Source organism: Chelonia mydas, chromosome 2, assembly GCF_015237465.2.
Source record: "Chelonia mydas isolate rCheMyd1 chromosome 2, rCheMyd1.pri.v2, whole genome shotgun sequence".
NCBI lineage: Eukaryota > Metazoa > Chordata > Testudines > Cheloniidae > Chelonia > Chelonia mydas.
The window spans coordinates 233175669-233193066 of NC_057850.1; the positions used below are offsets into that span (position 1 = coordinate 233175669).

A 17398-nucleotide genomic window follows, 5' to 3' on the forward strand; every position below is an offset into this window, starting at 1 on the left:
GCTGAGCTGAGGGGTGGGAGGTGGCACCTGAATGCTCCAATTCTCTAACAGACACTGCTAACAGAAAGTCCCACTGTTCATCTGCATCAGTTGGCACGTAATTCCAAGAATGTGAGAGTCCATCTTAAAGAACCTCAGTCACAGGTAAATAACCTTCATTGCATGTACTAGTTTGCTCTTGCTTTAATTACTTTACTTTCTCCTATGTGACCTTTCCGTTATCCATATTGCTCATTCCAAAATGTCGAAAACACAGCAGCCAGAAGTGTGGTCCTTGCTGGTTGGACTATTTCACCCCTCCATTTGGGATGCCTCATTCATTTCCCTTTGCCCACCATGTCAATGTTTAACTTATTCTTGTCTATAAGGCCCTGCACAACTCTGCCTGACATAGATATCTGCATTCCTCTTCATTCATTTTATGATGTGTTGATGCTCCTGCATCAACTGCTTCCTTCTCATATCCTGGCTTTGTGCCTTTTTTTCTCCCAGGCAGCTCTCCATTCATGGATCAACCTCTGAGTCTCAGTGCCCCAAGCTTTCATGTTAACAAAAATATCAATCTGGTCAGAGTAAGATCTTTTAAAAGTTATCTAAAATGACTCAGTGCATTTTATCATTTTGTGCTTCTCTTCTAGATTTTAAGTTCTTCAGGCCAGGGACTGTCTTGATATTTACATCTTGTTCAGTACCAAGGACATTATCAGAGCTAAACCAGTAACAAATAATTGTACCCTGAATAAATAGTTTTGCCAACAGAAAAGGTATATATAATTAAGTAAAACGGATTATTTCCCAGGTGAGATACTATGCATTTTGTTGCCAATTGACAATTTTTGTATTCTAATTATAATATAATTTTCTTACAGCCTTTGAAATTAGATCCCCAAGAATCTACTAAACCTAAGAAAGCTGCAGAAACAAAAAAAGGAAATGTAATGAGAAAAAGGTAGGGATACAAAATGAATGAAAATTACAGTTTGATGCCCTACAATATTTTAACACTTAATTCCTGCTTTTTTGTTATGGATTTGAAATGGTCAGTGTGAGTATTCTGACTTTGTAACTAACATAAACATATATGGAGTCTAAAACAGGGGGAAAATCTTCTCTACTTCTTTCTTGCAGATTAGAGAAGAGCGTGATACACTGGCTGACAGTTAGCCTGAGCAAAGCTCGTTCAATTTTTAAAAGCTATAGTGGTAATTATATATATATATATAGGAATTCAGGACAAAGTGGGATGCTTTGTGTGGTCATTTGTCTGCAATAACCAAAATGTTGTTTAGCTCACTTCTAACCCATACTACTAGTGGTCTGAGTTGTGGCATTAAGGATTTTGGCATTGTTATGTATGCATTGAGATTTTTTTCTGTAAATGAAATGCAAGAAATATTGAATTTTGTTAGTATGAGGCATTTCTTCTTTGAGATGTATTGTCCATATATATTCCATCCTTGATGTATATGCCCCACCCCTTCTCAGGTGCTCAAGATTGGACTCTTTTGACAAGCAGAGTTTGATGGGGCTATGTAATCCCCTAAGTGTCCTTGTGATCCTGTACTGATGACATAAAGGGTTGTATTGGCCCAACTGCCATGGCTGTGAGAAGCTCCAAAATGTCAGTGTCTCAACACAATTTTACAGAGACTTTTGTGGATTGTTTTATATATTAGGGTTAGTTAGGAATAATTTTACTAAGAATAGTTTTCACTTTGGCAAGTTTGTGATGGCTTACTGTAGTGGGGCGGCTGCCCCACTCCTGGAGAACAGGGGTTAAAAGCAGCCAAGCTAGGCCGATTGGGGAAGCAGCCACAGCTGGGGCCATGCCAATCAGGCCCAAGCTGGCCCTGATAAGAGGGCTGTGGGCCAGGAGCTGGAGAAGTCTCACTCTAGCCCTGGAGTGGGAAGGGCTAGCTGTCTGAGAGCAAGGTACCTGAAGCAGAGCAGTGCTGGGGAAGGGCAAAGGGAGCTAGGGAGCTCCTGCCTGGAAAACATGCAGGTCTTGGTGAAGGCCTACAAAGGTATGGGGTCTACAGAGGTGCAGCCTGGGAATAGGCTGAGGCAGCTGGTCCTAACCCATTGCCAATGTTGAGTGGCCATTACAGACTGCAATCTGCCCCAGTGAAAGGGGGCTAGATGACAACTGGCAGTAGCCACTGAGGCAAGGTGAGTTTAGAGGGTTGGGGGTTCCCCTGGGAGAGGAGACCTAGAGAGTGGGGGCACTGCGGGGGCAGAACCCTGAGGTAAAGGGCACCAGGGTCTGGGAGGGACACAGGTCCAGCAGCAGGTGAGACACCGGCTTGCAGAGGGCGCGCCGTACCCTGGAAAAGAGCTAATTCCCAGACGACCAGCAGGAGGCGCTGCACTAGTGAGTCGTTGCTTTGCTACACTTACCTATCTTCTTTTTTTTCTCTCTCTCTCATCAGGAACTTCTTCCTGATATCAGGGTTAAGGGATGTTTCATCCTTTAGTCACCTGGCTTTAAATATTGCCTCTTTTCTGAGATGACGATACCAATCAATAATAGGCACACCAGATGCCTTTTTTGCCTTGGGGGAAGGTCATATCATCAGTGTTTTGTGTATAAATCCTTTGCTAAAAGAACTTTGAAGGAAAGAGAGGTATGCCTTCAGCTAGTTTTATAGACTCTCCATGCAACCTGCTTCGACAAATTCAACCTCAGTTCAGAAATGCCTCTGTGATTTCTGGATCCACTAGCTCCCAGTCCCCATCTTTGAAGACTGCAGACTGGGTAGGACTGAAAAAGTCACAGACAGCAGGAGCAGATCCCCATTGGGAATTCCCAGTAAAATGAAAGTCTAAGTCACCTCACCAATCCTATGAAGGAGACTTCATGACCCAAGATGGGTACTGCTGGAGCTCTCAGGAAGCACAGTACCAGCACTCTGACACCCTCATGGAAATAAAAATTAACTGCCTCTTATACTGATACTAGAACTTTCAGGGTAGTGTTCCAAGTGCCAACTGTTGCAGCACCAACCCCTTTGATACTGATCTCTGTGGTATCACTTGCTTCAACACAGAGTGCATCAGCACTGGACATGTTGGCACCATGCACTCTGGTGCTATCCACCCCTGTAGTGAGGTTTATGGCATTGTCATTTTCCGTATATAAGTAGTATGCAGTACTGAGGGGTCTTTACCCTACATATCTTCAAATCATTAGAACTTTCATAGAATATCAGGGTTGGAAGGGACCTCAGGAGGTCATCTAGTCCAACCCCCTGCTCAAAGCAGGACCAATCCCCAACTAAATCATCCCACCCAGGGCTTTGTCAAGCCTGACCTTAAAAATATCTAAGGAAGAAGATTCCACCACCTCCCTAGGTAACGCACGTGGTAACATTCTCTTTGGGTTTCTTGTTTAGTGTTCCTATATGCCAATTGTAGTAATTAAAAATATTCAAGGAAATTCCCAGAGAAAAACGATATTAAAATGGAATTCAGATTAACAATATTTATAATTTAAGGTAAAATACATTACAAGGATATTGTAATTATTCCTAAAACAAGCATTATAAATTCCTGACTTTATCAGTGGGAGTGGGGGCAAAGAAAAATATTGACAATGTCTTTAAAACTCAGTTCTATCTTATCTGGGTTTACAAAAATTGGAAAAACAAAACAAAACCCCACACTATAATTGCAATCATATGTTTATTGCCAGGTATCACTACAGGACAGCATTATGGTTTTTTGGATCCCTTAATTTTCATACCTAGCTGTCAAGGTTCCTTCCCCACTCTGAACTCTAGGGTACAGATCTGGGGACCTGCATGAAAGACCCCCTAAGTTTATTGTTACCAGCTTAGGTTAAAAACTTCCCCAAGGTACAAACTTTGCCTTGTCCTTGAACTGTATACTGCCAACACCAAGCGTTTTAAACAAAGAACAGGAAAAGAGTCCACTTGGAGGCATCTTACCCCAAAATATCCCCCCAAGCCCTACACCCCCTTTCCTGGGGAAGGCTTGATAAGAATTCTCACCAATTGGTACAGGTGAACACTTGGATCTTAAGAACAATGAAAAATAAATCAGGTTCTTTAAAAGAAGAATTTGAATTAAAGAAAAGGAATCACCTGTGTAAAATCAGGATGGTAAATACCTTACAGGGTAATCAGATTAAAAACATAGAGAATCCCTCTAGGCAAAACCTTAAGTTACAAAAAGGCACCGCTTATTTTACCAGCCATTTAAACAAAAGAAAATCTAACGCATGTTCCAGCTAGATTACTTACTAACTTTACAGGAGTTGTAAGGCTGCATTCCTGATCTGTTCCCAGCAAAAGCATCACACAGACAGAACCCTTTGTCCCCCCCCCTCCAGATTTGAAAGTATCTTGTCCCCTCATTGGTCATTTTAGGTTAGGTGCCAGCGAGGTTACCTTAGCTTCTTAACCCTTTACAGGTGAAAGGGTTTTGCCTCTGGCCAGGAGGGATTTTATAGCACTGTATACAGAAAGGTGGTTACCCTTCCCTTTATATTTATGACACTAGCAAGTTTCAGTTTCTTTTAAGTTTTTAACGTTAACTCTGAATGTCCTGGATTTCTTATGCTTGTTTTTGAGAGAATTACAACATCCCTGTAAGGTATTTTACTCATATATACTTTCAGCCTTAGCTTCACTTCCTTGTAATTTGTGTCAAGGTACCTAGAAGTGTGGTAGGTGCATAATTTTAAAAATGGGATTTGGAAAACTAAAAACTATGAAGAACTGAATGTCCTTATTCCGTAAATAACAAATGACTATTTTATATTTTTCTCTTAATAAATTGGAATTCAGTGCCACATACAGGAGCTCTGTAGATTTGCACCCCAGCTTCCTGCTCACCAACTCATCATTTAGACATACCCTAAAGTCGTACAAAAAGTCTGTGGCAGAGCAGGGAATTGAATCCAGGTCTCTTAAATCCTTGGCTAGGGCCCTAACCATTGGACCATCCTGCCTCTCCTAAGCTTTGGGTGTAAAACTCAAATAATATGCACAAGTCTGTATTTGTTGCACAGGCAGAGTAGGTAATTGCAGGTAAGGGGGAGAACAGTGGCCGAGGAATAGAAAGATGACCCCATTGAAAGTTTTTGTTTGTTTGTTTGTTTTCTGGGTTTTTTTTGTGGGACCTTTCCCTCAAATGTAATGAGTGTAATGCTTATTTATATACATCAAACATGCTAATTCAAATGTCCTATACTTCATGTTAGCATCTGTGAAACAGTATTCGCCAGCAATACTAAAGTTTTCTACTCACCCATCTGAATCATATTTTGCATGCCTTTCGTTCTGCAAACTAGTCAGTTATCTGTTGTAGGTTCATTTTCCTGGATCGCTTGTTTTAATTGGATAACATTCCCAATTCACAAAGTCCCTCTTGTCTTATAGTACTCCTAAGGTCAGAGGTCCTCAAACTGTGGGGCATGCCCCCCTAGGGGGTGTGGGGGAATGTCTGGGGGGGGGGGTGGCAGGGCCAGGGCCAGGACCAGCCCCCACGGCGGTGGGGAGGGAGTGCTACCCAGCCCGTCCCTTCCCCAGCTCCTGGCCCCGGGCCTGGGCCCATGCCCAGCTTCAGTGAGACTTGGCTAGTGGCTGCGGCTTCGCTCCTGGCCTGGGGCCGAGGCTGGGAGCAGAGCCACACCTGGCTGCGGGCCTGTCTGCCAGCCCCCACCGCTGCCCAGATGCGGCTCTACTCCCATCCCAGCCTCGGCCCCTGGCCACAGCCCCAGACCCACACCCATCTGCAGCCCCAGCCTCTACCCCCTTACCCTTGTCCTTGTTTCCACCCCCTCCTTGCAGTAGCGGCCCCACTCCTGGCTCTGGGGAGGGTGTGGGGGGGGTGCAGACAGGGATAAGGTGGGGTGTCACCCTCAAAAGTTTGGACACCCTGCCTTAGGTAGTTCCTTTGAAGCTTCATTTTTGAAAATTAATGTTCTTCTTGGAGTGATGTCCCTGTGGGTGCTCCACTTCAGGTGTCGGTGCGTCCCAGCACCGTTGATCTGAGATTTTCAATGGCAGGGTCCATCTGGGTCTTGCATGCATAGTAGTTGTCTTGCGGTGCTATTGGCACCTCATCTAGCACATTTGCACCCCGAGACCCTCAGTTCCTTCGCAACCATCCTCAGCCTGAGGTGGAGCTCTGTAGTGGTGTCCGTGACAAACCTAGAAAATTGTTAGAAATAGTTAGAATTTCAGTTTCAGTTCATAGCTAGTTTAGTCAGTTTCATATTTAGGAAAAAAAGACCCAACCGCACCATTTTGTTAATTCGTTAAAGTTTCCCTCAGACCACTAGGGTCCATAGAGGAGACATCAGAACTCCCATACAAACATGCGTGGATCAGCAGGTTTTAAAAGACATAGGCAGTGTCTCTACAGGAACTATCTTGGATGAACATTCACTCTGTGTCCATGCACTCACTGCAGCAACTTGAAAGCCAGAACTAAGTGAGATAAAGACCTCCACTTAAAACTAATACTAACGGAGAAATCCTTCCAACCCGACTCTGATCCCAGACAACAGAACCCCTCAACAGGGGACTCTCTGAGAACCTCATCAGACACAATGAAAGCTTGCTTCTCAAAGAGAACAAGGAAACAAGCTACGTCCTTGCCACAGAGAGAATCGCTGAAAAAGAAAGTCTCCTGCAAGGTCGCTATCCTCTGTGCCGACCACACCAAGGTTAAGCACCTTCGAGACACCAGGCACCTCCGGCACCGCCCGCACGGGGCCTTTGCTGGCAAAGATAGGGAGTCGAGAGGCAAACATAAGCCAACCTCCTCCTCTTCAGTACCGACGACGCCAGTTAGAGACGGCACCGAAACCATCACCAATGGTGATGCCTCCACTGCCCATGCCAACAACCTCATCAGCACTGACAGAGAAATCAAAGATGGCGCCGTCAGCACCAGGTCAAGCCACTGCACAAACAGTCAGCACCAACCCTGGTACCATCAAAAACGTTGGCATCAATGGCACAGTACTGAAACCCACAGCACCATGCCAATTGACACATCATGCCGATATGATGGTGTCCTCCGCTCCAGGCTCATTGCTCCTCGGTACTGCTGGTTCACCAATACAGATGGCACCGGAACAGCTGGATTCTCCCATTGCCCCACCATTCTCCAGTGATGAGGATGATGACAAAGAGAAGGGTGACTTTTCCTCACACCATTCCTCACCGAGCGGAACCAAACCACTGTTGGGACCCATGAGATTGAGGGACCAAATTGCTCGAGACATGCAGCACTGGTATGGGCAACCATGGATGTGCCCACCCATGTCTTTCCCCATGCAATGGCCACAATGGGAGGCCTACAGTGCACATTATCACAGACCTCCCACTCCTCAGATAAGACACATATGATCAACAACAGCCTCCCCACCTGAGACCTCAGAAGTGACAGAGGATGTGAGGGAGGATAGGGACAAGGACACAGAACAGGACATTTCACCTGCTCATAACTCCTCATCATAGCCTGACAAGGCATAATGCCTCGCCGCCTGCTGCTGCTGATTTTAAGTAGTTCCAGGAGCTGTTCAGACATGTGGTGCAAAGCCAGGACACTCCACTTGAGGAAGTGGCTGAAACCCAGCACAAACTCCTTGAAATTCTTCACAATTCTTCATTTGAAAATAGCACTACCTATCAAGAAAGCACTGATGAAACAGGCAGAAACAGTCGGGCAAACGCTGGCAACCATTCCACTGACATGCATGTGAGCAGACAGGAAATACTGTGTCCCCATGAAGGGGATGGACTTCCTTTTCTCTCATCCACAGCCCAATTCCCTAGTAATGGATGCAGCTAACCAAAGAGGGAAACAGCCCCAATTCTGATCCACTCTCCATGACAGGGAGTGGAAGAGACTCGATCTATTCAGCCATAAGGTCTGTTCTTCTGTGACCTTACAATTATGCGCAGCTAACTACACTGCACACCTTGCCAAATATGGCAATGACAACAATGCCAAATTGAAGGAATTGCTTACGGATATCGCACAGGAGAGAAGGGAACAATCCAAGGCCATCCTTACTGAGGGACAACTTGTGACCAGGACAGTGAGGCAAGCATCCCTTGGTGTTGGACACATGGCGGCAGGAAGAGTAGACACGGCCATAGTCCTGTGCAGAGCATCCTGGCTACAATCATCAGGAATCCCGAGGGAACTTCAATTGAAAGTAGAAGATCTCCCCTTTGACAGAGAAACTGTTTTCTGCCAAAAGAGAGTTTTTTACACCCTGTGAAGGACTCTAGGGCAACCCTCTTGCTTTGTTGTTTGTGTATATATGCCTAAAGTGGAGAGAAGATACCAACCATACCAACATGGCAGAGACTGTTCATTCTCATGACAACAAATACCATATGACTCCCAGAGACAGAGACAATGATCCCAGAGACACTGAACACCACAGTCATAATCCTCCACATTCTCAGCCAACATCGGCCCAGCTGCAATTCTGAAAAATTGGCCATCTACACATACCACTCAAGTCTTTGGCCATTGTCTACACCCTCTTTACTATGTCTAGACATCAATCACTATGGACCAATGAGTTTTAGAGATCATAAGATTGGGCTACATTATCCGTTTTACCGTCCGCCCACCAATCCTATCCTCTTCTCCATCCCTCTTCAGGGCCCCTTTTCATGAGCACCTGCTATGACAAGAAGTTTTTCATCTTCTATAGTTAGATGTCATGGAATTAGTTCCCACACAACACAAAGGGAGGAGATTCTACTCCCATTACTTCTTAACCCAGAAGAAAAATGGAGGATGAGACCCCTTCTAGATCTCAGAAAGCTCAACAAGTTCATGTGAGCCCAAAGATTCAAGATGATCACAGTGGCCACAATAATACCAGTGCTGGAAAGGGGGGACTGGTTCTCAGCCCACAACCCACAAGATGCCTATTTCCACATCACCATACATCCCACTCACAGAAGGTTTCTCTAGTTCACAGTAGGACGTGACCACTACCAATAGAATTCTACCATTCAGCCTTTCCACTGCACCAAGAGTCTTTTCCAAAACCCTTGCAGTAGTGGCAGCACATTTACGCAAACAGGGAATAATAATATTTCCATATCTGGAATATTTTCCCACCTGATTGTCCTTTGGGTGGTGGTCTTTCCAATCCATCTGTTTTGGAATTTAGGGTTAAATGAACAAAAATTAACCCTAATTCAAGTACAACTACTGGACTTTATTGGGGCGCACCTCGACTCCATGGGTGGAAAGCATCACTATCGATGAACAGATTCATGACACTGACCAACCTTATCATGGTAGTCACGAATAGCCCACAAATATTGGCATGAGCCTGCCTACAGCTATCAGGTCACATTGTGGCCACTACTTTTGTGGTAAGGCATGAGCGACTACACGTGTGCTTCTTACAAGTTTTTGGCTGAGTTCAGTATGCATACCGAACAAGCACAGCCTGACTAGAAGCCTATCAATGCCACCAAAAGTCCTGGAATCTTTACAGTGGTGGACACAACCAGAGAATGTATGCACAGGAGTCCCCTTTCACTAGGACCCACCATTCATACTGATCACAACAGATGCCTCATTGATTCACTGACGCCCCCATGGCCTTCTATGGAGACTCAATTACACATCAATCTACTAGAACTACATGTGACCCGCAACACACATCTTCACTTCCTCCCACTAACAAAGAATGAAAGAGTATTCATGAACCAAAACATCGCCTGCATGTTCTGTATAAATCAACAGGGAGGAGACTGTTCCCACTCCTTATGCACTGAGGCCATGAAATTGTGGAATTGGTGCATAAACCACAACATAAACCTCTCAGCCTCCTACCTCCCCCATTTCCTGAACATGACGGCGGACACACTGAACAGGCAATTTTCCTAGGATCATGAATGGGAACTGAACAACAGAGTCTTACAATCCATATTCCAATGATGGGGCTTCCCTCCCATCTGTATACATTCACTGTATAAGAGACAGATTGTGTCAAACTCTTGTACAGTGCAAGCATACAGTTGTTGCCACACAGCGGTGAGTTCTGTGTAAGAGGACTTAATTATGATTATTACAACAGGTAGAAGCTCAGGAACAAAATCTTCTCTGCCTCACATCCAGCCCTACTACCTTCCTCTCCCTTGCTGCCTCATATCTAGCAGGTGGGGAAAAAAATGACAAAGTTAAGGTTGCCTGAGCAATCTTAACACTGTTCCTTTGTGTGTAAATCTAATAATTAAAAATAAGTATGTTCAGTTGTTGTAGTATAGAGCTATTTGAATGGAGTGTGTTATTAGCCCCCATCTGCTGCTTCACTATATATTTGCTTAGTGTGATCTGAAAAAGTCATTCGGCTTTTAACATTTAACAGCTCATGTATTTCCCATCTCTCAAATAAGAGCATACCTTCTTTTACCTTTCTAGCTAATATTGTATATTTTTAATCCTAAAGTACAGGGAAAGAAACACACATCACTGCTGTTTCAGATCTCCCAGAGTTACACAAAGTTCAAGAAGAATCCCCTTTGGACGACTACTCAAACAGTCAAGACAAGTCATTACCAAGGGCTTTAGACCAGCTTATCTCAGCAAGGCAAGAGAAAATATCTCCAGAAATCTCCCAGAAAAAGGAAGCACAAGTTGAAGCAACTCTTAGATCCAGTATCGAAGAAGATCCTTCTCTCTTCACATATGAGAACCTAACCTTGCCATCAACTTTAGTTCCCAAAGGTCAAGTTTCTTTTAAAGACTTATTGCCCAGTCACAAAGTATCTTCTGCTGATTTTGCCAAAATTAAAGAAGAATCTCAAACAGCTCCTATTTTTCCTATTGAAACGACACCTGCTATCATATCTTCTAAGATCCTGGAAGAGGTATCTGCAGTTTTCACTCCAGAGGATAAGATGATATCTACTACAACTTCTTCTGTCGAAGACAGGGTGCAGTATTATTTTATATTATAATTTTAGATATGATCTAATTATTTAGGACTAGATTGTACAACCCTAGCATATGGTAAGCAAGCCATGCAACCTGAGCATATTGTTAACACTTGCTTACGTGAATAATCCCATTGACTTAATGATCATCAATGAAATATGTTTACATGAAAATATGTTTACAATGAAAAATGTTTACATTATTTGGGCCATTAGGTTTTACAGCTAACACTCCAACACCTCTAGTGGGGAACTTTACACCTTATCCTTGTTAAGGTTGGCTGTAAACTCACGAAAACGACTCTGTATCATGTTACATGCAGTTAACTTTTAGAAAGTTATCTTTGCAATCATCGGAATTATAAACTTACTTTTTTAAAAAAGTGAAAGCTTAGATTCTTCAAGTGCTGGTTCCTATGTGTATGCCACACCTGGGTACACATGTTCTCCATGCACCTGAGACTTGAGATTTATAGCAAATAATGTCTGTTGGTCCACACCTGGACAGTTGCTCTCCTCCAATATAAAGGGTGGCGTGGACTGAAGTCTTTCCAGTTCCTTCTTGCCACCACGTGGTCTGAGTTGAAATTCTCTGTGTCTGAAACAATCTTCCTTCCTTTCAGAATCTGTGTGTGTGTGTTTTTAGTAATCTTAGCCTTAGGGTTTTAATGATTTTAGTGTTTTTAGTTAGGGAGAAACAAGTCAAACTATACTATCTTGGGAAGCTTCTTCTCACAGAGGAGGACTGTGCCCAGAGTCCTGGGATTTAAGAACTATATCTCCTGCCCTCATTCCTTCTCTGTCAGTGCTTAACACTAGCGCTGCCTTTACTGCCTTGGAAAGGCTCACATCTCTGCCAAGTGCAACATTTGTTGCTCCTTCCTTTCCCGAACCTGTGAGGGAAGAGAACTCCATCTGAGGAAATATCTCCTGGAGAAGGTCATGAGACCCCCGTTGGCTCCTGGCTGGGAGATGCCCTTGTATAATGGCCTAGACTGTGAGCAGGACCCTCTGAGCTCTGGATCTGGGACTCCTCAAACTCTGGGAAGGACTGAAACCTTTATCTGACTGGAGGATATTTTCACTTTACCCTTCTCACAATGTCTTCTATCTGGACCAGTCCTCCTCAGAGATATTTCAACACCAGAAGAAATCCCCTTGGAGAAGACAATTCTCTCCGACCATGTCTACAAGCTGGAGCATTCTTCCACTGGGACCACCCTTGGGAAAGGTACTACCATTTCATCAGATGAGTCAGATGTTCCAGATGAACCTTCATGCCCACGGGAGACCAGCCAGGACAGAACCTCTAGGAGGTCTTGGAGTTGCCCTTCTCCTGGATACAGCTACTCAGGGGACTTTTGGTATTCAGTGCCTCATTGCCAGCCCTCTTCTAGATGATACCAATAATCTCTATTGGAGTTTACAGAAGAGGAAGTTGAGCCAGATACACAGGCCCTGATGGTTCTGATAGGTGTGTCATCCTCCCCACCCAACAAGGCAATTGTTCCATCATCCCATCTCTGCCTGACGACCACAGGTAATACCAAGATCTCTTGCAGAGGGTGGTAACTGAGTTCCAGATCCTTTTTGAGGAAGTCCATGACACAACATAGACTCTTGGACATCCTGCAATCATCAGGCCCTAGTAGAGTGGCCCTCCCAGAGAACAAGGCTGTTGTGGAATCTGCCAGGACAGTGTGGTATACCCCTGCCTTCTGTGCCCCCACTCCTAAAAGGGCTGAAAATGCTATTTTGTTCCAAATAAAGGGATAGAGTTCCTGTTTACCCACCTAGTGTCCAACTCCTTAGTGGTGTAGGCAGCTACACAGAGGTCCAGGATACAACCCCCCAAGACTACTCTGACTAATAAGGGCGCTATATGCTTTCACCTTCTGGGGAGGAAGATATTTTCATGAACCAGCCTCCAATTCAGAATTGTTTACTGCTAGACTCTGCTAGCAAAATATGATTTTACAAATTACTCCAAATTTGTAAAATTCAGGGACAAATTTCCTCTGCAGGACAAGGCTCTCAGTGATGAAGGCACTCTGGGTAGCAGTGGATGTAGCTGATCCTGCATCTAGAGCCATTGCCATAGCTGTAGTCCTGAGGCATGAATCATGGCTGCACTCTTCCTGGTTCCCCAGGGAGGCCCAGAATACTATCGGACTTGACCTTTAATGGATCTAATCCCTTCAGTGAGAAGACTGGGGAGTCACTTCAGTCTCCTGCATTTACACCCTGGTCCCTAAAGAGAAAACACCACAAGCAAATTTACAAGCCCAGCCGTCCCCATCAGCCATTTTACCACCAGCACCCTTAGGAATTGCCACTCAAACCCCAGAAGGGATGAAGACCCAGGTTCGCAACTTCCTCCACCCCAATTGCTGCTGCTTCTCAACCTCACTTGCCACCCAGGGGTTTCTTTTGACAGGTCACTTGAGAACTGTATACATACATTGATGCCCTTCTGCAGTGTCACCAAAATTTTGGTGGCTGCCTTGCCCACTTTACCCACAATTAGAGGGCAATAACTATGGACAGGTGGGCAATAGAAATAATTCATTCTGGCTACACAATCAAGTTTATCTCACTTCACCACCATAAACCTCCTTCCCAGTGTCAGTTTCTGGGGTCAAGATGGTCAGGCCTGGTAGTTACAGCTGTAATGAAGAATAGGTACAAAGGTTGAAACCATTTGTAGAGTTGGGATTGGGCTGAGGGCAGCACTGCAACCAAGGTCGGGGACAAGCTGTGGGTCAGAACTGAGGTCAGAGTCTGTAGATGAGCCAAATCAGGATCATAGTTGGAGTCCAGATGCAGCCCAAAGGTCAAAGCCAGATGGTAGTCATTCCAAGAATTGGGGCGGGGGTGAGGGGTGTGAGGAAGCAAATGCAGGGCTGGAGTGGTCAGTAACAGGGCTGGAGCAGGGTTGGAGCAGGGCACAGGCAAGGCTGAAGCAGGCTGGAACAAGGCTTGGGTTAGGCTAAGGCAGGACCAGGAACTGGATCAAGGGCATGCTGGAAGCCTGGGAAGTGTGTAACACTGTGTGGCAGCAGGAAGGTTCCTGACCAAGTAGTGCTATTGCACAGACTAACTTGAAACTCTGGCGGGGTCATTACCTTAGGGTCAACTGACACAGACTTTGCCCAGGGATAGTCTGCTGCCGCATGCCTGAGTGCTAAATGACTGCAAGGTCTGCTTACAGGATGAGTCAATAAAGCTGACTGGTGCAGCATGCCTGAATGATGAGTCACTGCAGGCTCTTTTGGAGATGTGAGTCATGGGAGCTTGAGTGAGAAGTCCTGGTCTGGCTTGGGGTTTGCCTTATATTTGGCCACACTCTGTGTGTCTATAATCATGGAAGCATCCCTCATAGGAAACCCACATGGACAATCACACTACACAAGGCACAGGGTCCCCTTAGGAGGTGAGAATGCATATCAATCTACTGGAGCTGAGGTCAGTCCATCTAGCCTGCAATACATTCGTCTTCCTTATACAGTTCCGTCATATCCAGATAATGATGCACAATGAGACGTTATTCTGCATAAATAAACAAGTTGGAGCAAAATCTCTTCCTCTTTGTATGGAGGCAGTCAGTTTATGGAACTAATGCATCAGCAACCACATCAGTGTCTCAGCAGCCTACCTACCAGGTGCACAGAATTCTCTGGTGGACAATCTCAGCAGACACTTTTCCATGAATCCGGTGTGGGAGATACACAATTCTGCCCTGAAAAACATATTTGCCTAGTGGGGGACACCATCTGTTGGCCACCCAGGCAAATGAGAAAGTAAATCTATATTGCTCTAGAGCAGTAATAGGCCAGAACTCCTGGGATGATGTATTTCTGCTATCCTGGATAGATCATCTGAGAGATGCTTTTCCTCCCATCCCTCTGCTACCTCAGGTTCTGCAAAAAATTATCATGACAGGAATAAGACCATTCTTATTGCATCCAAGTGGCCCTTCCTGTGAATGTCAGCCCAGCCTCCCATCAATATCTGACCTTTTCTGGATCTATTAATTGAGGAGAATGGCTGGATCAGACGTCCTAATTCAGACCCTTTTCATCTCATGGCCATGTATTTGGATGTAGGACTTTCATGCTCAGAGACCATCTAAACTATCTTCAATCAGAGCAGAAAAGTTTCCAGCAGAAAACACTAAATGGAGGTGGTTCTCTACCTGGACACAACCAAAAGAGTTATTCCCAGAATCAACAGATATTCCTGTTAATTTAGACTATATTCTGTCCTTCAAGACATCAGGACTTTCTATTAGCTTGGTATCGGTTCACTTGGCAGCAAAGAATTGCTTTCATCCTCTGATAGCAGACCACTGTATCTTTGCACACCCAACCGCCATTTGATTTCTGAAAGGTCACATTAAGAGAAAACCCATGCCGCAACGGGACATAAACCTGGTACTCTTAATTCTTACTAGACCACCATCTGAACTGATGGCTGTGGATGGATATCACACCTATCCATGAAGTTTGCCTTCTTAGTTACCATCACACTGGTCAGATAGGTGAGCAATCTGGGAGTACTCATGGCTGACCCACCATATAACACATTTCATAGAGAAAAAGTCTCCCTTCACCCAAAATTCATTTCCAAGGTGACTTCTGAGATTCATCTGACCCAACCTATTCACGTACCAGTATTCTTCCAAAATATCATGTTGATCAGCTTAAAGCTCAATCTCCTTGGCCTTTTCTTGCCACCACTTGTTTTTGTTGTCACAGATTTTCCTTTGGGCTTCAGCCTTGAGTTGCTTGTATACCTCTTGCTTCTGCTGCTGTGATATGTCGTTTTGCCATATGTGATGAGCTTTACTTTTCTGGTTGAGCAGGCCCTGAATCTCAGCATCATTTTCATCAAACCAATCTTGGTGATGGCGGGTGACGTAGCCTGTCAGGGTACCCTCCCCACTCTGGACTTTAGGGTACAGATATGGGGACCCTCATGAAAGACCCCCTAATCTTATTTCTACCAGCTTAGGTTAAAACTTCCCCAAGGCACAAATTCTCCCTTGTACTTTGGATTAGGTAATGCTGCCACCACCAAGTGATTTAACAAAGAATCAGAGAAAGGACCACTTGGAGTCCTATTCCTCCCAAATATCCCCCCAAGCCCTACACCCCCATTTCCTGGGGAGGCTTGAGAATAAACAAGATGAGCAGAGACCAGCCTTGGTTTTTTTAGGACACTAAAAAAACCAATCAGATTCTTTAAAAAAAAAAAAAGAACTTTATTAGAAAGAAAAAAGGTAAAAGAAGCACCTCTGTGAAATTAGAATGGGAGATAATCTCACAAGGCAATGAGATTCAAAACACAGAGAATTTCCCTCTAAGCAAAATCTTAAAGTTACAGAAAGAAAAACCAGGAATACACCTTCCTCTCAGCACAGAGAAAATCACAAGCCAAAACAAAAGATAATCTAACTCATTTCCTTGCTAAATACTTACTAAGGAGTTGGAGTGCTTGCTTTCTTGTTCTGTCTCTGGCAAAAGCCACATGGAACAGACAAAGTCTTTCCCCTCCTCCCCCAGATTTGAAAGTATCTTGTCCCCTTATTGGTCCTTTTGGTCAGGTGCCAGCCAGGTTACTTGAGCTTCTTAACCCTTTACAGGTAAGAGGTTTTTGTGCCTCTGGCCAGGAGGGATTTTATAGTACTGTATACAGACAGGTGGTTACCCTTCCCTTTATTTTTATGACATAGCCAATGGACTCAGCACATGCAGAGAGAATGGCAGCCATTTACAGTCCATGGTCCCATGGTCTCACACCACTCCAAGTGCAAGACAGGTCGATGCACCTCAAGGACAGTGGAGCCATCAAAGCCAAATGGAAGGAGCATTTTGAGTCGCTCCTGAACCATAAGTAAATTGTCTCTGATGCCACTAACAAATCCATACCTCAACTACATGAAAGAGAATCTCTTGCTGAACCCCCTGCCCTCCAAGAAGTAATATAAGCCATCATGCAAACCATGAACAACAAGGCAGCAGGACCAAACAGCATACCAGCTGAAGTTTACAGATTTGGAGGTGAAGAACTGGTAAAGAAGCCCCACAGACTTTTTCTTCAAATCTGGTATAATGAGAAGATTCCGAATGACTTGAGAAATGCCAACATTGTTACAATCTTTAAGAAAGGAGACAAGTTGCAGTGTGGAAATTATCGAGGCATTGCCTTGCTATCTACAGCAGTGAAAATTCTCACCCGTATCCTCTTAAACAGATTATTTCCCCTTGCTGAGGAAATATTGTCGGAATCTCAATGCAGTTTCAGACCATCCTGCAGGACAGCTGACATGATCTTCATTGCCTGTCAAATCCAGGAAAAGTCTCAGATTTGGCTGCTCTCCAAAATTTATTAAGGTCCTAAGGCTTCTTCACAATCAGATGACTGCCACTGTTCTCTGTATTGGC

The 17398-nt window shown here is 44.5% G+C and overlaps 1 protein-coding gene across 1 annotated transcript in view; it reads left to right on the plus strand.

The window, feature by feature from the left end:
- CCDC7 (coiled-coil domain containing 7) overlaps positions 1 to 17398 on the plus strand; it is a 340456-nt gene that overhangs the window by 164835 nt on the left and 158223 nt on the right. Inside the window, 2 exon segments of the mRNA XM_043538840.1 lie at positions 870 to 949; positions 10466 to 10952. Of these exon segments, the coding sequence (XP_043394775.1) occupies positions 870 to 949; positions 10466 to 10952 (567 nt within the window).